Here is a 21,495-nt window from a genome sequence, read left to right on the forward strand (position 1 = left end):
ATGTGGTAGACTTTCAGTCTAGCTTTCTTCCATTAAACGAAGTTATTCTATACAGAAAATTCCGAGGAGCAATGTACAGCAGTTCCACCCCTGATGGGACTCATCAGCACTGCGCATCTCACGTACCCCGTGGGAGATTCAAGCTCGTGACCTTCCGGTTAGTATTTTGAAGAGTGAATTGTTTGGCAACAAGGGGCCGATCATCAATGCAGTTAGCTCGCACTTAGACAAGAATATAATGTATATACCCTGTATATATATATATATGTATATGTATATATATATAATATTGTAATTGGCGTATCTTTGTTGCACCGCATTTTTTAACTTCTCTCAAGATCAGTCAGATATTTCGGGTCAAACGTTCAGCCGTAACACTTTTTCAGTGCCTAGCTGCCATGTCACCCAAATGTTGCACGAGGGCTGGGATACTAACAGGTTGCCCAAGCCAGGGAAAGTCGAGAGGCAGGCGTTGGGTTCGAACCACGGACCTTTCGACCAGCAAATTCGCGCTCTAACCACCTCGCCCCTCATTTGGGGTCGCAGATGACATTTTTACTTGGTTGGTTATAAGAGATGATTTGCGGGGATTTGTGGGCAGTCTGAAACAATTCAAACAGTTTCCACACTAGAAACGCAACGAATGGCCCTCGTTTCTGCTAGATTTTCAGCTCCATCGGCCGAATATTTTGTCTTGTTGTCACCTATTTTTGCTTGAGTCAGAGATTGCTCGATGCTCTGTAGGATTCAAAATTGATTGACTAAGTTGTGTAGCCGGAAAATAGCCTATCTCATCAACGTAATCACGATCACGGTACCATCACTGCTGGTTGTTTACACTAGGGGCTTGTGGTGTGTTGCACTCAGACGCCATGTGCCAAGTTGGCCTAGCAAGCCTGCTAACTAACCCCGGGCAAGCGGTGTCATTAGCCCAGCTCGAGTGAATAGCTATGCAACGTGACAACAGCAAGGGTTGTGACGGCTTCTATTGTAACTCGGACAACCCATGAGGGTGCGGACTTCAAGTACTTGAAGTTGAAAGCGCAAGAAGACGTCAGTATCCTGTTATTATACTTTACTCTGATTGTAAACACCCAGGTACACAGACAGGTATTTTCGTTTTCAGAAACCGATACTTCGCATGCCTAAACTCGAATCCATAGTGTTTAGACGCATAAGCTATTCGATGAGCAGACTTCACTGGTCACTTTTAGTGTTTCTCTTTGACGGATTTCAGTGTTCTTTGTCCGTGTTGCACACACCCTTGATAGTGGCCCCAATTGATCGAATAGCATATTTTTGCGTGTACTTTTATTACAGTTTCATGCACAGCCGACTGTAGAGGCCAACTGATGCGATGGAGGGTGGGCTTGGGAGTTATTCTTTGAATTTACTGGCTACTGTCGTCGTGAAAAGAGAGTCACAGAATAACCACACAACATCGTTGTGGAAAGTATAGAGTGCCATCATTGTACACTTTTGCTTGGTTGATTGATAGCCTTCTCTTGGTTTTGAGCGTACCGATCCAGTTACTGGTTGAGTTCTGCGCAACTTACCCCTCGTCGGAAACACAGGTTCGTTATTGGGGCAAGATGAACCGAGTGGTTAGAGCGCGAATTTACTGACCGAAAGTTCCGTGGTTCGAACCCGCCCTTCGCCTCTCTACTTTCTCTGTCTGGGCTTGGGCAACCAAGCCCTCATGCTTCGAGTGGCATGGCAGCTAAGCACCGAAAGGATGATACAGCTGAACGATCTAGCAAAGCAAACTGAAACAGTGAAATCTACTCAAATTGTTTGTTTTTTAAAACTGAAATTATAATCTGTTGCTCAATTTAATCTTTCTATGGGGTTTCGTCCTCAAAGGAAACATCGCCCTTGGAGGCTATCTCATTCGGTACCCATTGATCCAAAAAGCACATCTTGTATGGTTTGGTGCAGAGTTTGGACCATACGTCAATTCCGACGTTTCACTAAAAAATAATCTTTATCGTAATTTCGAGTAGTACACTCATATACAAAGGGAGACTCAACGGAATGTCTTGTTTACGGTAATCGTTGACCGCTTCTCAATCGAGTCTTCCGTTAACAACTGCATGCATAGCTTCACTTACGACACGGTGTTCATTCAGGAAATAAGTTTGATAAGAACTTGCGGACAAGTCGTACCTGATGTGCCCCAAGAAGGGTGAAACCAAAGAAGGTGAAACCAAAGGGTAGGGAAACTCGTGACCCTACTTGGATACTTTTCTGCGCCCGGGTGACCTTTTCTTGGAAGGATCTCATTATATTGCAAAAAAATGGAACCACGCTATTTTACTGTCCTCTAAAATGCTATGCTAGGAGCGGAACAGTTCTGTGGGTCGAATGTACACCGCGATGCCCCTAAGTCGCGTACTACGTGCTGAATTTCAAAGCGAAAAATTGGTTGAACGGCCATTTGGTCAAATGTTAATCTGTAGCGTACCTTATTGGGTTAGGGATAAAACTGAGCTACGGGTTCAGTATCAACCAACGAATCAAACTGACAATAAAGGAACAAGAATCGTCAAACTGAACTTTCACTTAGGAAGACCCCAAAACCTCTTGTTTCAAGAGGCAGTTCTCTCCTTTCCCTCGCCCGTTTTATTGTGGACGGTTTGGCGAGATTAGAAAAGGTTCATTGCCTGCCTTTACTGCGTCTCCAAGTGCGTCCACTTAAGTCAAACAATGACAATCGTGAAAGTGAATCCATGGGTTTGCTGTGTCAATGGCGAACGACGAACATTGTGAACTCTTCCACCCTGTTTTCGATCACTTCGACACCATGTATGTCATTAGCACAAAACAAGCCGTGTGTGTGCGTGTACAGGTGAGAGTTTAGTTTGAAATACGGGGACTCCGCCCATGTTTAAAAAAAGCCGTTCGTTCGGAACTTCTGTTTACACCGATTGAGTAAGCAACCGGGCTTTGAATACAACACATGTACTGTTTGATGTTCAAGTAAGATAAAACATCGATTGAATTAATGGAACCACGCCTGCCTGATACCCCCTCCCCATATAAGACAAAGCCGCTAGTGAGTTGTCGGCGAGTTCTTGCTTGTGAAGGGGCGAAATCGGTGTGTAGTTTTTTCCTCTCTCCATGGAAAACGGAATTCGGTAGCTTTATCGTGCCACCAACAGCCGATTTTTGTTTGTCGCACTGACATTGGCTGGAAGCACAAGTTCCATGCCCACCCTGTTTGGTAGCTCAGTACAACCCCAGACGAATTCAAAAACTTTGTTTTTTCTTTCAATCGGGACTTACAGAAACGTTGTCGGCAGTGTCACGACTTCATTCGGACAGGGTAATCCCTTCGGTGATCGACACAACACTTGTTTTGAGCTCCGGTGCCGGTTTTGCCTTTCTTGAAAATAGATAATATTAATATAATAATACAGAATACGTATACTGTTTTTAGATATTACTGACAATTCAGAATCGGTGTTTGGATCGTTTAGTTTTCCAAATTCGTGATCAGTCAAAACGGAATAGTGTGATTTATACACCGCATGCTTGGAGCACATGCGTGTAGTGGGTCCACAATTTTCCGTTTTCACGTACTTGCCTTGGTGCCGTAAGTTCCACTTGCCGTCAATCTGTGTGACTCACTGAGAACGCACCGCTCTACAGGAGTCTGCGAGGAGCTGTCAAACATAAAAACACATGTGCCTTTGAGAACGAAGATTCCATTCCGTCGTTCGACCAAAGAAATTTGAAACTTGTAGCATACCATTTTACAAATGCAAGTGATGTCAGGCTTGCAAGGACACCAGATGCACACGTAAGCTCATAACGTTCGTTCTGAGCTGCTCTAGAACTTTTCTGCTTTTCAACCTATGGTCCAGGATTGTTCTAATCTTCAACTTCACCTGTATCAGGTTTGTGATTCGGCCAAGATTTAGTTGATTCTCTCTCGTTATTATCAACTTCATCTACGGCGGAATGTAGTTCGCCAACTTTGTTCGAACTTTTGCTGCTTATCGGGTAACTAGCTGAATTCCGCACACTTCGAACACTGGATGCCACGGACGCATAATCACTATTGTGGAAGAATGGGTGCACAAATCTTCGGCCTCCTTTGTGATCCTGAAGTCCCCGCGGGGATCGATTTCTCTACTCGATTGACAACCACTGGCTTATTTTGGCCGGGCTATCCAAGTCTGATGCAACGGAATACACATTGCGCGCTGTGAAATTTGCTCCCTCTAGGAGCCAGTCGGTGCCAACCGATGCAATCTTGGTGTTGTCATGTTCACTCTCACTTGAAGTGATGCATTGGGTTTCCTGTTTTCAGTCCATTCGTTCTCCCGTAGGCAGAGGGGCTATTTTAGCCGCGATAAAAAATCTACGGGTTTTCATCGTCGACGTTGGCGATCGCAATTTGCGGAGGCTCCCATGGAATCTCAGCGCTCGAACGACAGTCACCTCTGTCAGTGCAATTCTGTCCAACGTTTCACCTAATTAACTCATCACATGCAAACCAGCTTAGGAATCAGTCACATTCCAATGAAGATTGCGTGCCGTAAGTGAAGATGTTGGAAAGCTGAGACTGGCATAGATTGGCCTCAGTTCTAGGACGAAACTTTTGTGAACATCCCCAAATCTTCGTAAAGGAAACTACTCACAAGGTTGCTGAAAACTCTTCGACAGTCCATGACCGGTCTCGCCCTTCCACTTGAACCCAAATAGGACTGTTTTCGAGGAATACAGTCATTTGCAAATCAATTTGGTTTTCACGAGAGACACCCGAATCTCTTGTTTATGATATTCTACAACTGAATGTGCTCCACACAGGCCGCCTCATGATTCAGTTGGCACGATATCCGAGATATCTCAGTATACATTCATAAAGGAAACTACTCACAAGGTTACTGAAAAAGCTTCGACAGACCACGACCGGTCTCGCCCTTCCACTTCGGGCTCATCAGGTAGGCGCAGTCCCCGAGTTTCCGTCAACCTTATGTTCTACTTCAAACCGAATTGAACTGTTTTCAAGAAATACACTCATTTGCAAATCAATAACCACATCTTCTCACACCACCAGCAACTGAGCATATTATTGTCCTACTGAAACAAGATTCGCTTATCTGAGTGGACGTACGGGCCAACCGATTTGTGGTTGAATCTCCCCTTCCGTCCTCCACTGCTTATGGATTCCTTGCGCGGTACATATTATCTTGCTGCGGGGCACTCATCCCGTGATAGATTGAAACAGAACGGAAAGTAAAGCTTATCCAAGTTCACTTTGGTTCATTTTTCATTGCTTTGGTACACGAGAACCAGCTAAAGTAAATTGTTTTGTCTTGCTTGAGGTAATCCGTCATAACCAAATGAAGAGTATGTGAGACTATTTGAGCGTGCTTCAGCTGTTCGACACATTCGAACCCAACATTCGGCTTTCACTTTCCATGGTTGGCTTAAACCGTTCGGCTGTAGCACCCTTTCGGTGCCTAGCTGCCATGACACCCGAAGGTCGCCCAAGCCTAGACAGGGGAGTCGGGAGGCCAGAGGTCGCGTTCGAACCACGGACCTTCTGGTTAGTAAATTCGCGCTCTAACCACTTGGTCCATCTTGCCCCATCGTCGGCTTGGGAAGAGAAGAGTTTATACCGGAGCTGCAAGGGTTTGCCCTGCAGTATGCTGTTTCTAATGATGCAGAACGTCGTTCCGAAATGCGAGCACGAACACGGGAATTCATTTTGCAGCGTGATCAGACCATCCTTCAAACAATCAAGCTCATTTGGCCTTGTCTAATTTAGGTCACTCCAGATAGTCCGAGATACTCAAGTAGCACCTCAGGAAATGTCCAGATCCAGGTTAAGTGGCCTGCGATCTCCGAATGAAAAGAAACTCGAGTCGGATGCTTATTTTGGTGGTTGGAGTACAACTCGCTCTTCAATGCGCTCAAAACTTTGCACGAACCTCCATGAGATCACATTTCACGTGTCGAATTCGGCTTGAATCGGTATCAGTTGTTGCAAACTTTCTGTCAACACGTGACGTAACCTTTTGATCAAACATACAAAGCCAACTTGAACTGGGAGAATGATTGCACCTCAGTGTCCCGTAATCTAATTACCAGTGCATTCATGCAACCCAGCGGGTGGGACACAACAACATAGCAACTAAGAATCCATAGTTTCTACATTCGTTTTCTCACAATAGTGTAGTGTAGTGTAGTGATGGATGAATGTTCTTCCCTGCGGGTGGTCGTAAATGTCTTGGTTAGCAAGTTTCAAGTTTCTCGCTTATTTTTGTATCAGCTTCATACCACAATCGATAGAAATCTTTTTGAAGTGTTGAACAATCACATACGAAGTAACTTGGCAATAGTAGTATATTGACGGTCGCATTTCATGGGAGCATCAGGAGGGAAATTACTTCAGATGATGCCTCTAAGTAGATTTAGACTTGGTGTTTTATATATTTGAGCAAAACTCTGATTTGTTTATTTCTTCTTTGTTCTTCATGGCGTTGAAGACGTACTGTTAGGAAGTGCGATAAAAATAGCCGCCGTTATATGGTAGCCGTGGCAACAGGGCAAATGTTTCACTCTGTTGTGTTTCCTGACCTTCTAACCAGCTGCGAGTATAAGCTATCTGGGTGCAAATTACTCTCTAGAGTGAGGCCTGATAGTCATAAGGCGATCCGCTGGAAACAGCGCTGTCGTTTTGCTTGCACGCCAGACAGCCAGCGGTCACCAAAACTCAGTCCGATATCCTTAGTAGAGTAAAATCTCCTCCTGAGACTATCCGTTTACGACGGGATTATATGCACACATTCTCTTCGATTTTGGCAGCGCGCACCCTAACGTGGTAGCCTCGTTCTCCGCATTGTTTGTCTCATTACCCGGTTGTAAACATATTGTCATTCAATCTAGTGTAATGCGTTAAGGGTGGGGGGCGATTCGTCCGTTGACCTTTTAACGGCTCCCTAGTTGGTTTTGGGTACTATTTTTAGCAGGTGTCCGATGTGTTGTTTGTTTTGAATCCATTCGAGCCCGTGATCCTCCCTTGGTTCTTCATATTTCTCCTAGTTGACCACATCGATCCACTATAACTCTACCACCTCACGAGTTGTTTTCCATAAGCGACCAGCTTTTGTTGTCATTGTGTGTATGCACAGCACCGGAATCGCGACCAGCTGTATCACATTGTCACCAGATGGGCACGAGAGTGAGGAAATTGGTCGAATATGCCGCAGTCACAAAGCAACGCGCACGCACGCACGCACGAATCTGCCTTTTACTCCGTCCGTGGGATGATAACGAAAGCCGGTATAATGACGTTTATGGTGATAAGGCAGAAATATCACATCTGTTCTCAAAAGTTTCAAGTTTGTGATGCGCTTGGTTCAGGAAAGGACGTTTTAACCTTCTTTTCTGGTTTTGAGCGTACCTCGAATGCGTGTCGCCTGAAATCACTCATAAAAACCTCTCTCTTCGAATGACAAGCGGAACAGGGCGAACCGGAAGCAATACGTGCCTGGCACCTTGTGTGTGTGGGTATCTTTGGCTTCGATCCATTGTTTCCCTATCTCGGTGAAACTATATCCCCTTTGGTTTGCGAACCAAGTCTTGACTGGCGGGGAACTCATGCGTGCGAGTAAACCGGCTGTGTATAACTCACAGTCAGACTTTCATATCAGAATCACGGAGTTTACGTGATCGGGAAGGCTTGATACGATTTCACCTCCTCAGTTGGGGAAACCTTAGGTTCCCGCGCCATGGCTCAACAGCTGCGTACCGTTTCTAACGACATTCAGCCGAACCACAAACTAGGGTAACTAGTCAATTAACAGCTTTGCTCAACCTCCAGAATTTGATCAGGGTTCTGGAAACACAGGACATACGATGTTTTTTGCCACCTATCTGGTCGGTGAACGTTTCTTATCAATTACTTTCTCAGGTGCTCTGATGTATTGGCGTGTGTTTGGATCAATCACGACAACTCGGGATAGCTCGATGGTTAAGGCGCGAACTAACTCACCGGAAGGTCCGTAGTTCGAACCCGATATTGGCATCTCGACTGCTCCCGTTTCTAGGTTCCAGTATCTCAGCACTCGTGCTTCCATCGGCAACTGGGCGTCAAAAAGGCGTCACAACTGAGTGATTGAAACTGTGTTGTTGCCTCAGCCTACTGTAGCTACTTTGGACTTGAGACCATCAAATGATCAACCAGAAACGGTTAATTAATGATCAACTGATTAAACGAGCGAAATTCGTGCATACTTGACTAGCGGACCGCGGGATCACTCGATATTTCGGATCCATACGCTGCGCTCACACGTCACGAACAGTCTGAAACCCACATAGCCAAGGTGCGTTGCAGAAAGCGAAAGTTCTCTGAGGATACTAACCTAGTGGGATTTTTGAACTTCACCCTGGATGCCATTTGTGCAGATTCCATACTAATTTACAGAAATGTGGGGATCATTCTTGCTGCATACCTCCATTCGCATGAACTGCCATTAAAATGTCTTCGAATTTATTCCTTTGTATCTGTCCCGTAGGTGCATTCCGATGATTTAATCACTGCAGTTTAGTCTCTGATTGGCTGAAACCGTCATCACGTTGCCTGATAAATAATGAATCATGGTGTCAGAAGGCGGAATTAATACAACAGCCATACATTTGCATAGCTCGAATCACCTTGTTTCGTGTTATGCATTCTACTGTCTCGCAGTCTATTCCCCTTCCCCAGAAAAAAAATCAATTCTACGTATCTTTCTTTTCGTTCACCATAAAACACTGCAACTGTTTTGTCCTCTGTCACCGTGTTTTACCGAGCTACGCAGTTTCCTTACGGTTTGTGCCTCTATCCGTTTGTGTTTGGCGCGTGTGACGTGGATCGATCTTTTTTGGCGTGCAGTTCGCAAAGACCTCTGTTTATCCGTTTAGACTGTGTCCTCCGTAAACAGAAACAACAAAGTTCTTGCTTGCTCGGCCACTTACTATTTCTGTCTCATGAACTCGAATCAATTAGGGTCAACTTGAACTATTTTCCAATGAATTTGGTGTCGCTTGAAGATTTCTGCTCGATTGTTTTTCAAGTTGGATGGCCTAGCATGTGTTGTTTTGGTCGAAGAATGGTTTTTCCTTGGCGTATTTGCATGTGCTTATCCGCATAAATTCGGCCTTCCTAAACCTAAACACCTTCAGGCGTTTAGCGAATAATCAATCGACGGAGTTCACCTTTGGGATAGATGTGTCTGACACTTTGCAGATCCTTGATTGGCCATACTTTGTATATCAATATGGCGTGCGTGTGGCCATAATATGCATACTATATAATCGTGTATCGTCTGACGTCTGATTTGATGGCGAGACCACTCATCCTCAGGTTGAATCAGTCCCAGGAGAGTTTTCACAAGTTCGTCGTTCGGGCCACTGTCGGAACCAGTAAAATCGACATGGCCGGATGTGCCAGGCTGTGTTCATTGGAATATCTGAACGACTCGTCCTGTTTTATATATGACCCTTGATCTCCGTGGAACGACTGATTAAGGTGCAAACTTAATAACCGAAAGGCGCGTGGTTCGATCCCGCATCTCGACTGATTCCGTCTGGTCTTGGACAACCTGGCAGTATCCCACCTTCCTTCGAGTGGCGTGGTAGCTAGGCACCCGAACGGTGCTATAAAAGAACGACTACATGGCTACTGCTGATAAAAACTCAGCTTTCAAATATTACCACACGTTAGTGAACAGCTCCCGTATGGAGATTTGGAAGAACGGCATTTTGATTCTCAGTTCAATTCCGAAATTTTATGCCACGAAAAATCCTTCACCTGTACAGATGCTTTCGCGTTGCTGTCAATGCGTACCGATGTATCTGATGTTGAAGTCTCCTAGGGCGACCAGTGGTTTGTCGTTCTTCAGTAAAGCGTTCCTCCTAGAGGGATTGATTCGGATACCGATTTTAGCATCAGAGTCTCTTGATTTGGTTGGATTATCAACTCACAAACCGACGTCACTACCTTATCCTGGTTTGACCACCTAAAATAACAGCAAACCATTTGAGACCCTCGTAACCTTTTACGTTTCCAACTTCCTCGGCAGTATGGTTGCCGCAGAGTTGTGCATTTTCCAAAATTCACTCACCCTAAAAGTACGGTGCCAGGTCAACTATGAAGTAGTTTGTTGATTTCACCAGTTTTTTTCCTGTAAAATAGCTCTCACAGTTATCCTCATGCTGTGCTCAAACGTCGAATGCCCTTTCCAGCTGATGTGTCGCCCTTTTCGTTTCCAGTTGGCCTGAACACTGCAAATGACGTGACTGGGCTGAACTTGGTTCGAATCCAATACAACCCCACGGCGACTCAATTTCGTTCTTGTCTACGTGATTGCTTGGCCCATGCGCTCAACACCGGTCGCGTTTCCGAAACAGAGGCTTCCATTGATGGTCACGTCACGGTGGTCTACGCTGGTCAGGTTATGTCCCACACTGGCGAGTGGCTTCTGGCCGATTGTGCCTTGGATGGGCATCAGGTGCTTTCTTGGCTTGACAGCAAAGCAGCTCGGGTAAGCGCACTTTGCATCCGTTTGCTTTACTCTCAAAGTTCTCTCTCAGGTTGACTTGTTGTATACGTGTGTGTGTGGGTTGATGTTCTCAGGAGCTGCGTTGCGAGCACTCGTGCTCACGTGGGTTTCCGCTGTGACTGTGGGTATAAATCTTGCGTGAGTCGGCATAATCTGCACATGAGTCACCCACATGGAAGCGGTTCACTTGTCACATCAACTCAGTTTCGATTCTGTGTACATAAGCAAGTGAGGGTGAGATCTTCTTGATACTGTATGTGTGCGTGTGTGTTCATCGAGTGAGTACAGTTATACTACTTATTTTTGTGAATTAACGTCCCAAGCAGTAGTATTCGGTAATGGCAAACAGCTATGCCAGTTGGAAACTGTGAAAAGTGGCGAAAAATATAACCAGCCTCCAAGGTCAGGGGGGAAAGCAGGAAGAAGAAAAATTTGTTTGATCGACAAAGCATTGGCGGCGAGGCGATTGGCGCTCGTCAGATTCACCATTTTGCAGATGAATTCCACGATAAATAATACCGGTGAGGAGGAACAAGCGCATTCGCCGATGAACACTGTTTCACATAGCCCGCTAGGCCTCACACATGGTCACACGATCCACAAGTCCTGTGGATTGCTTCGGCGAAAAGAAGTCTTTGCCCATCTGACTGATAGTGAAAAGGCTTTCGTATGAGTATGCAGATGAGTGTATTTCTCGAGGCTTTCGTACTATTTCGAAAAAGTTTGGTGACAATCGGTAGATTTATTGCTAGGCAACGTTTCGCTTTTGACACAAAAGCTTCGTCAGGCCAAGTGACTAGGTTCCGAGGTTGATCGAGATTTAAGGCGGAAGGAGAACCAATCAGCTAAGTCAAGCTAAATCTCTGTTGGGTGTCGGCCGAGGGATTTTAGTGTGTTAGAGTGGTTGAACAAGTGTTGGGTCGGTGGGGAAACCTACATGTGTTTGGGTCCTGCCTAGGGTCTAGTTCTTCTGGTTCGGTTCATTTGATGGTTCCTCTTGAACTTCGTTTGAACCTTCTGTTAGTCTGTGTGGGTGAGCTAGTGCTAAGAAAGTTGTGTAGGAGGGATGCTGTGACCTTTGGTCGGTTGGGGTTTCCACCCCTACCCCCCGGTTTTTTCTAATGATCCTAAGTGGATTGACAACCACACCGTCACGTGTCAACTCGGCTTATCTAAGACCGCTTTCCATACGCTCGCTAGCTCCACACCCTCGATTCTATTCACGCTGTGATGCTTAGTGATTTCCACCGCCTCGGCTATCAGCCGTTGTGGTGTGAATCGCAGTCCCCGTCTTAAGACTTCCACATTCTCCAGATCTATTCTATGTCCCGTGTCTAAGGCATGTACCGCCATCGCTGAGTCTTTGACCAGCGTTTGGTATTCTTCTGCATTCCTTGGTGGCTTGTTAATCCTTCTTTTATGCTCACCAATTCTGGTGTGCAATTCCCTGGCAGTTTGTCCTATATAAACCTTAGCACAATCGTTGCAGTTAATTTTGTACACACAGTCCCTAGTCCTTTCAGCCGGCAGGGGATCTTTCAATTGCACCAAAACTGAGCGTAGCGTTTTTCCCTTCTGAAAAGCTACTCTAATGTTGGCTAAGTTCAACAATCTTCGAATAACCTCCGATGTTCCTGCTTTATATGGAATGACTGCTGTGCCAATCCATTCTTTACTGGGTCTAGATACTGGAACCAATATCTTCCTTAGTTGTCGCCTAATCAAACTCACTGGGTATCCTATTTCTTGAAGTTTGTTGGCAATCTCGATTTGAGCTGCCGTCCGGTCGATCTCTTCTGTGCACAGCGCTCTAACTCGACGAAACATCGATGAGACAATGCTGGCGTACACGGACTTTGGGTGTGCTGATGAATAGCTTAAGACGGTTCCCGTGTCTGTTGGTTTCTGGTAGACAGTCGTTTTCAATTTCCCACCAACCTTATGTGTTATACAGTCCAGAAAGGGTAATGTGCCCGATGTGGACTCTATCTCCATGCTAAACTTAATGTGTGGGTTTAAACTATTGAGATAGTCGTGGAAGCTGTTTACGTTGTCTCGTTTGATCACAACAAACGTGTCGTCAACATAACGCCAAAAACTTTGGGTGGACAATGATATCCGGCCAAAGCTATTTGTTCGAAGTCCTGCATGTAAATACTGGCTAAAACTGGGGATATTGGAGATCCCATTGCAAGGCCTTGTTCTTGTGAGTAAACAGTTGTGTCAAAAACAAACTTATCAAGATTCAAACACACTCTTATGCCCTCAACTATTTCATCCACCGAGAGCTGTGTCCGTTCCCCGAGTGTTGTGTCTGTCAGTAACAACCTCTTAGTTACCTCCAGAGCATCTGCCCTAGGGGTGTTTGTGTACATTTATATTACGTCAAAACTCACGAGGACTTCGTCCATCTCCAAAGGAAGCCCTGCGACCTTGTTGGCAAAGTCATACGAATGCCTAATGAAGGTGCTTGATTTCCCCGTGAGCGGTTTTAGTATACTAGCTAAGAATCTGGCCAGTTCATGCGGCGGCGCGCCTATACCATCCACTATTGGCCTTATCGGTACATCTGCCTTGTGGATTTTTGGCAGTCCGTAGAGTCGCGGTTGAATCGCACTTTTTGGATACAACCGATACCACTTACATTGCCCCAAATGGTTTATTACGCATCTTAAATATCTCCCAACTTCAACCTTACTCTTATTCATTATTGAAGTAATACTGCTACCGGTAGTTTGTCGGTAGGGTCCATCGGCGAGGTGTTGCCTGACCTTTTGAAGATAGTCGCTCTTATTCATCACTACTGTGGCTTTACCCTTATCGGCCTTGGTAATGACAATACTATCTACCTGTCTCAGTGTGTTCAACGCTCTCCGCTCTGATGGTGCAATATTTGGAGCTCCCGGCTGTTGGGATTTCAGGACTGTGACCGGTTGTATCCGTAGCTTCTCAGCTTCCGCTGAAGGAAGCTTTTGAAACACTGACTCTACACTAGGAATTATCTCCTCCGCTGTTATTACTTTTTTGCTCACAGCGAAGTTTAGCCCCTTTTCTAACAGACAGCGTTCGTCTTCACTCAGTGGTCTATCTGACAAATTAACTACACTACAGTAATTGGTGGATGGTTTCTTTGTTTCTATGACTTTTTTGGGGCCCTGAGTCATGGAAAGCAGTTGTTCGAACTTAGGGATCTGCCTATCCTTGCATTGCCGGCCCTGTGCAAGCTTCACTTCTGTGGCTTTGGTGTTGAGCATCTGGAAGTCGGTGGTTGAGATTGCGGTCTGAAGAGTTTGGCTGAGTTGACTGGCGTGGCGGCGTACATCGGTTAAACGCTGGGTGGTTAGGTAGATTCTCTGCTTGAGGAATGACTTGGCCGCTGACAAAGCAATTTTAGCAGAAGCAGCTGACGTATCCGGTGGTTTCACAATCAGGGAGTTGGGAATGATGTTGTGCTTTAAGCGTCGAATGTTGAATACGCGATGGTTCTCCCATTTTGCCTCCAGTCCCACCAATCGAACGTACTCGCTTGACATTTTTCGAACCTGAAGTCCGTAGGTATGTTGAATCACGTGGAAAATACTTGAAACCGATTGGGTAGTCATCGTTTTCGAAAACGTTTAGTGACAATCGGTAGATTTATTGCTGGGCAACGTTTCGCTTTTGACACAAAAGCTTCGTCAGGTCAAGTGACTAGGTTCCGAGGTTGATCGAGATTTAAGGCGGAAGGAGAACCAATCAGCTAAGTCGAGCTAAATCTCTGTTGGGTGTCGGCCGAGGGATTTTAGTGTGTTAGAGTGGTTGAACAAGTGTTGGGTCGGTGGGGAAACCTACATGTGTTTGGGTCCTGCCTAGGGTCTAGTTCTTCTGGTTCGGTTCATTTGATGGTTCCTCTTGAACTTCGTTTGAACCTTCTGTTAGTCTGTGTGGGTGAGCTAGTGCTAAGAGAGTTGTGTAGGAGGGATGCTGTGACCTTTGGTCGGTTGGGGTTTCCACCCCTACCCCCCGGTTTTTTCTAATGATCCTAAGTGGATTGACAACCACACCGTCACGTGTCAACTCGGCTTATCTAAGACCGCTTTCCATACGCTCGCTAGCTCCACACCCTCGATTCTATTCACGCTGTGATGCTTAGTGATTTCCACCGCCTCGGCTATCAGCCGTTGTGGTGTGAATCGCAGTCCCCGTCTTAAGACTTCCACATTCTCCAGATCTATTCTATGTCCCGTGTCTAAGGCATGTACCGCCATCGCTGAGTCTTTGACCAGCGTTTGGTATTCTTCTGCATTCCTTGGTGGCTTGTTAATCCTTCTTTTATGCTCACCAATTCTGGTGTGCAATTCCCTGGCAGTTTGTCCTATATAAACCTTAGCACAATCGTTGCAGTTAATTTTGTACACACAGTCCCTAGTCCTTTCAGCCGGCAGGGGATCTTTCAATTGCACCAAAACTGAGCGTAGCGTTTTTCCCTTCTGAAAAGCTACTCTAATGTTGGCTAAGTTCAACAATCTTCGAATAACCTCCGATGTTCCTGCTTTATATGGAATGACTGCTGTGCCAATCCATTCTTTACTGGGTCTAGATACTGGAACCAATATCTTCCTTAGTTGTCGCCTAATCAAACTCACTGGGTATCCTATTTCTTGAAGTTTGTTGGCAATCTCGATTTGAGCTGCCGTCCGGTCGATCTCTTCTGTGCACAGCGCTCTAACTCGACGAAACATCGATGAGACAATGCTGGCGTACACGGACTTTGGGTGTGCTGATGAATAGCTTAAGACGGTTCCCGTGTCTGTTGGTTTCTGGTAGACAGTCGTTTTCAATTTCCCACCAACCTTATGTGTTATACAGTCCAGAAAGGGTAATGTGCCCGATGTGGACTCTATCTCCATGCTAAACTTAATGTGTGGGTTTAAACTATTGAGATAGTCGTGGAAGCTGTTTACGTTGTCTCGTTTGATCACAACAAACGTGTCGTCAACATAACGCCAAAAACTTTGGGTGGACAATGATATCCGGCCAAAGCTATTTGTTCGAAGTCCTGCATGTAAATACTGGCTAAAACTGGGGATATTGGAGATCCCATTGCAAGGCCTTGTTCTTGTGAGTAAACAGTTGTGTCAAAAACAAACTTATCAAGATTCAAACACACTCTTATGCCCTCAACTATTTCATCCACCGAGAGCTGTGTCCGTTCCCCGAGTGTTGTGTCTGTCAGTAACAACCTCTTAGTTACCTCCAGAGCATCTGCCCTAGGGGTGTTTGTGTACATTTATATTACGTCAAAACTCACGAGGACTTCGTCCATCTCCAAAGGAAGCCCTGCGACCTTGTTGGCAAAGTCATACGAATGCCTAATGAAGGTGCTTGATTTCCCCGTGAGCGGTTTTAGTATACTAGCTAAGAATCTGGCCAGTTCATGCGGCGGCGCGCCTATACCATCCACTATTGGCCTTATCGGTACATCTGCCTTGTGGATTTTTGGCAGTCCGTAGAGTCGCGGTTGAATCGCACTTTTTGGATACAACCGATACCACTTACATTGCCCCAAATGGTTTATTACGCATCTTAAATATCTCCCAACTTCAACCTTACTCTTATTCATTATTGAAGTAATACTGCTACCGGTAGTTTGTCGGTAGGGTCCATCGGCGAGGTGTTGCCTGACCTTTTGAAGATAGTCGCTCTTATTCATCACTACTGTGGCTTTACCCTTATCGGCCTTGGTAATGACAATACTATCTACCTGTCTCAGTGTGTTCAACGCTCTCCGCTCTGATGGTGCAATATTTGGAGCTCCCGGCTGTTGGGATTTCAGGACTGTGACCGGTTGTATCCGTAGCTTCTCAGCTTCCGCTGAAGGAAGCTTTTGAAACACTGACTCTACACTAGGAATTATCTCCTCCGCTGTTATTACTTTTTTGCTCACAGCGAAGTTTAGCCCCTTTTCTAACAGACAGCGTTCGTCTTCACTCAGTGGTCTATCTGACAAATTAACTACACTACAGTAATTGGTGGATGGTTTCTTTGTTTCTATGACTTTTTTGGGGCCCTGAGTCATGGAAAGCAGTTGTTCGAACTTAGGGATCTGCCTATCCTTGCATTGCCGGCCCTGTGCAAGCTTCACTTCTGTGGCTTTGGTGTTGAGCATCTGGAAGTCGGTGGTTGAGATTGCGGTCTGAAGAGTTTGGCTGAGTTGACTGGCGTGGCGGCGTACATCGGTTAAACGCTGGGTGGTTAGGTAGATTCTCTGCTTGAGGAATGACTTGGCCGCTGACAAAGCAATTTTAGCAGAAGCAGCTGACGTATCCGGTGGTTTCACAATCAGGGAGTTGGGAATGATGTTGTGCTTTAAGCGTCGAATGTTGAATACGCGATGGTTCTCCCATTTTGCCTCCAGTCCCACCAATCGAACGTACTCGCTTGACATTTTTCGAACCTGAAGTCCGTAGGTATGTTGAATCACGTGGAAAATACTTGAAACCGATTGGGTAGTCATCGTTTTCGAAAACGTTTAGTGACAATCGGTAGATTTATTGCTGGGCAACGTTTCGCTTTTGACACAAAAGCTTCGTCAGGTCAAGTGACTAGGTTCCGAGGTTGATCGAGATTTAAGGCGGAAGGAGAACCAATCAGCTAAGTCGAGCTAAATCTCTGTTGGGTGTCGGCCGAGGGATTTTAGTGTGTTAGAGTGGTTGAACAAGTGTTGGGTCGGTGGGGAAACCTACATGTGTTTGGGTCCTGCCTAGGGTCTAGTTCTTCTGGTTCGGTTCATTTGATGGTTCCTCTTGAACTTCGTTTGAACCTTCTGTTAGTCTGTGTGGGTGAGCTAGTGCTAAGAGAGTTGTGTAGGAGGGATGCTGTGACCTTTGGTCGGTTGGGGTTTCCACCCCTACCCCCCGGTTTTTTCTAATGATCCTAAGTGGATTGACAACCACACCGTCACGTGTCAACTCGGCTTATCTAAGACCGCTTTCCATACGCTCGCTAGCTCCACACCCTCGATTCTATTCACGCTGTGATGCTTAGTGATTTCCACCGCCTCGGCTATCAGCCGTTGTGGTGTGAATCGCAGTCCCCGTCTTAAGACTTCCACATTCTCCAGATCTATTCTATGTCCCGTGTCTAAGGCATGTACCGCCATCGCTGAGTCTTTGACCAGCGTTTGGTATTCTTCTGCATTCCTTGGTGGCTTGTTAATCCTTCTTTTATGCTCACCAATTCTGGTGTGCAATTCCCTGGCAGTTTGTCCTATATAAACCAGAGCGCATTCGTTGCAGTTAATTTTATGCACACAGTCCCTAGTCCTTTCAACGGGCAAGGGATCTTTCCATTGCACCACAAATGAACGTAGCGTTTTTCCCTTCTGAAAAGCGGCTCGAATGTTGGCTAGGTTCAACAGTCTTCGAATAACCGCCGATGCTTCTGCGCTTTATGGATTGAGTGCTGTGCCAATCCATTCCTTACTGGGTCTAGGTACTGGAGCCAATATTCTTCTTAGTGGACGCTTAATCAAACTCACTGGCCTGTTTGTTTCTTGAAGTTTATTGGCAATCTCTATTTGAGCTGCCGTTCGGTCGATTTCCTCTGTGCACAGCGCTCTGAATCGACGATCGATGAGAGTCTAGGTACTGGAGCCAATATTCTTCTTAGTGGACGCTTAATCAAACTCACTGGCCATCCTGTTTCTTGAAGTTTATTGGCAATCTCTATTTGAGCTGCCGTTCAGTCGATTTCCTCTGTGCACAGCGCTCTGAATCGACGAAACATCGATGAGACAACACTGGCGTACACGGTCTTTCGGTGTGCTGATGAGTAGTTTAGGACGGTTCTTGTGTCTGGTGGTTTCTGGTAGATTTTAGTTTTTGATTTCCCATACTAGCTCGCCGCCAGCTCCAACACAACAGATTGTGTGGTTGGAGCGCACACAAAGTATTTGCCAACATCGTAGATGCAATTTACAAAGCAAGGAAGCCTAGGCCATTTGAAAAGTTCAAAGAGCTGTTCGAACTGAGGAGCGCCCCGTTTTTTGTCGTTGATGGGGGTGCTGCTGCTCCCCGCAGTGTAGGCTTGCTTTGCCAAGCCTGATGTCGGAAGCGCACGTTCTTCGAGCGCCAATGAAACCCATGAGTTTATAGCATTTCATCCAGGGACCATTACTCTGGAGCCTTTGAGTCCCGCCGCGTCTAACTACCAAGCTTGGGGTGTCCCTTCCAGTGCAAGCGCAGACGATACACCTAGCCTTGTCTCGTTAGTTGCTAAAAGTATCCGGGTTGACCAACTTTTGGGTTTGAATATTCCACCAAAATATTTTCTGGAGTAACATTATTTGAGATTTGACAGACTAGAGGACTTACCAAACCTGTGTCCCTTGTACACCAAGCCCAGCTACTTTCTTTCGGAATCGTTGATCTCATTCAAGTTTTTTCAGACACTTTGACCTGAACAGAGATGTGATTTTCAAACGAATACGGCGTTTTAGATAGGTCAGAGCACTTGTGCAGCAATCGAAAAGATTTGGCCTTCTCCAGGGTTCTGTTCTTTTTTTTTCAATTGTAACCCCGATTCTATCCACGTTGTTTTCCTTGTAAAGTTAATATTTGCTCTTGTATTTTGAGACCGATAACGTGTGTGACTGGTGGCTTGTAGAGCGCATATATACATACACATATTCTATTATGTTTCAGTTCGGTGAAGTCGTCTAAAAAAGACCTTGTTGGTCTTTCTTTCCCTCCTGAGACGTGCAATCGATTTTGCTGAGCAGTCCCACATGAATTTATAATTCACGCTCACATGAAAGTTTTGGTTAAAACTTGAAAGTTTATCGCACAACCGAATTCCCTAATGAGTGGTGCATCAGTTCGAGCCAGGCTGGAAACCATGTAGCTGAATTTGAAAAGTGATTGAGACCAGTTATCACACAAAGGCTTCTGAGTGTAATCTCCCGAAGAATTGTCATTTTCGGATCCAAAATCCGTCTAATTGTACGCACGATTTCCACCACTTTTCGTATTTGGTTGCGAGTTTTATTGGTCAAGAGGTTCATTCGGAGAAAACAGACTTTATTCAGTACCCTTGTTCTCGGTTACGGTGACACGAATGAGACCAAGGCGATACCACAACTCCAGTGTGTTTCGGTCGTGAACCACACAACCTATATAGTATCAGAGGACTGGTATGATTTGTTGTTGGGTGGTTTTAAGCCTCCCTAAACATATAATTCCATCAGATGAGCAAGCTGTCAACAGCGACTGAACGTAGCTGGTCGGGATCCATCTACCAGCGGGGGTGCACTTCTAGAGAATCAAGGTAACTGTTATTACGTGGGTGAGAACCACTTGGGGGGCGAGATGGCCCAAGTGGTTGGAGCGCGAATTTACTGACCGGAAGGTTCGTGGTTCGAATCCAACTTCCGCCACTCGACTTCTCCTGTCTAGGCTTGGGCAACCTGGCAGTATCCCAGCCCTCGTGCTTCCTTCGGGTGGCATGGCAGCTAGGCACCAAAAGGGTGCTGCAGCTGAACGCGAGAACCACTTGTAGACAGACACATGAACGGTACTGAACAGCTGATCTATACTGCTCTTCTGGTAACACTCGGAGCTTTGCGACAAACCAATGACCGTAGGACACTAAAGCATGGTGTGGTGAACTTGGATACCTTGATTTTACTGGAAAAAGTCCCGATTTGTTTGGTTTCCATTAAGAGTTAACGGAAGAATTCTCCCACGGGCGAACAGCTTGGTAGCCGATTTTGGTGCCAACAAACTTTCCAGAAATTGTTTCACTGATTTCGCGGTCAAATACAGCCTCCATATCATATTTGCTGCTAATGCGATATACTCTGGTGTCATATTGCCGAGAATAAACTGTGCTAGTTGAACAATCCCAGCAATTGGGGATCGTTTCGCATGCCAAAGCAAAATGTGTGAATATCTGTCTGTCATCTGTAGGCAGGGAGAAAAAACAATGGGTGAACCAGCCAAGTGTACGCATACTAATTTTCCACGCAAGTTCGTGTAGGCTGGAAGCTTAGGTCACGTACGGATCGCTACAAGTGGTCGATTCAAATGGCCTGCGTAACTTGTTAGTGGCCCAGACATGTTTGTAATCACATATAGTTGAGTAAATTGGCATCTCAACTTGAAACCCCACCATATTATTTTTAATCTGTAGCATCAGCGAGACAAAAGAGTCGCTTCGATCTTCTGTCAGTCCGTGGAGTAAACTGACAGTAGCCCATCACCTGCATCCGAACATGTTTCGGAACCTATGTCTAGTCTGATATTTCAGAGAATGAGTTCAACCGAGTGGAATACAAATGAGTGTAGGAATGTGAGCTTCCTGTGAGAAAAAACTGTTTTGGTGTATAAGGTTGGGGTTTTTTGTGACTTTCTTGTGTTCTCTTTCGGTTTTTCACAAACCTAGCTTGAAGACATAGCTAGCTAGTGTGAGTCGTAGCGCATCACCAGTGTGATAGCAGTGATTGTCCTAAGGAGAACCTACCTACAAAGTGAATACTAGGTCACTGTAAAGTTTAGATGCGTGAACAATCTACCTCGGTGGTTATTAGCCCCATGCACCCTTCTCATTTCAGACAGACCACCTTGTGTCTAAAAGTGTTCACTAGGCGCCTTCTCATTTCAGACAGACCACCTTGTGTTAGTGTCCTCTGGTTAGTTTCTACTGTTGTGAGCTTCGATACCCCTTATGGACCTGCGGGAGTTTTCCTGGAAAGCATAGCTCCAGCTGGTCGATAGATGAACTGATCGTACTGCGCTGGCTTGGCCACGTGCTGTGTATGCCAGTCTACCAACTTCCTCGAAGGACCCTCTTCGCACAACCATGTGAAGGGTGGAAGTGAGCCAAAGGCGGTCAAACAATGACTTGGCAGCGAAGTATGAAAGTCATTACCAGCAAACTCAGCTGCGTTGCTTATTGC

At 45.7% G+C, this 21,495-nt stretch overlaps 2 protein-coding genes across 2 annotated transcripts in view; one reads left to right on the top strand and one right to left on the bottom strand.

Annotated features, from left to right (window-relative positions):
• T265_02753 (hypothetical protein) overlaps positions 1 to 21,495 on the top strand; it is a gene marked incomplete at both ends in the record, with an annotated part of 101,409 nt that overhangs the window by 33,478 nt on the left and 46,436 nt on the right. The window contains one exon of the mRNA XM_009167068.1: positions 10,270 to 10,541. Coding sequence (XP_009165332.1) covers positions 10,270 to 10,541 — 272 coding nt within the window. The remainder of the gene's footprint in view (positions 1 to 10,269; positions 10,542 to 21,495) is intronic.
• T265_02752 (hypothetical protein) overlaps positions 17,090 to 21,495 on the bottom strand; it is a gene marked incomplete at both ends in the record, with an annotated part of 11,042 nt that continues 6,636 nt past the window's right edge. The window contains 5 exons of the mRNA XM_009167067.1: positions 17,090 to 17,143; positions 17,539 to 17,981; positions 18,024 to 18,180; positions 19,941 to 20,214; positions 21,329 to 21,439. Of these exons, the coding sequence (XP_009165331.1) occupies positions 17,090 to 17,143; positions 17,539 to 17,981; positions 18,024 to 18,180; positions 19,941 to 20,214; positions 21,329 to 21,439 (1,039 nt within the window). The remainder of the gene's footprint in view (positions 17,144 to 17,538; positions 17,982 to 18,023; positions 18,181 to 19,940; positions 20,215 to 21,328; positions 21,440 to 21,495) is intronic.

This window comes from Opisthorchis viverrini (assembly GCF_000715545.1).
Source record: "Opisthorchis viverrini unplaced genomic scaffold opera_v5_35, whole genome shotgun sequence".
NCBI lineage: Eukaryota > Metazoa > Platyhelminthes > Trematoda > Opisthorchiida > Opisthorchiidae > Opisthorchis > Opisthorchis viverrini.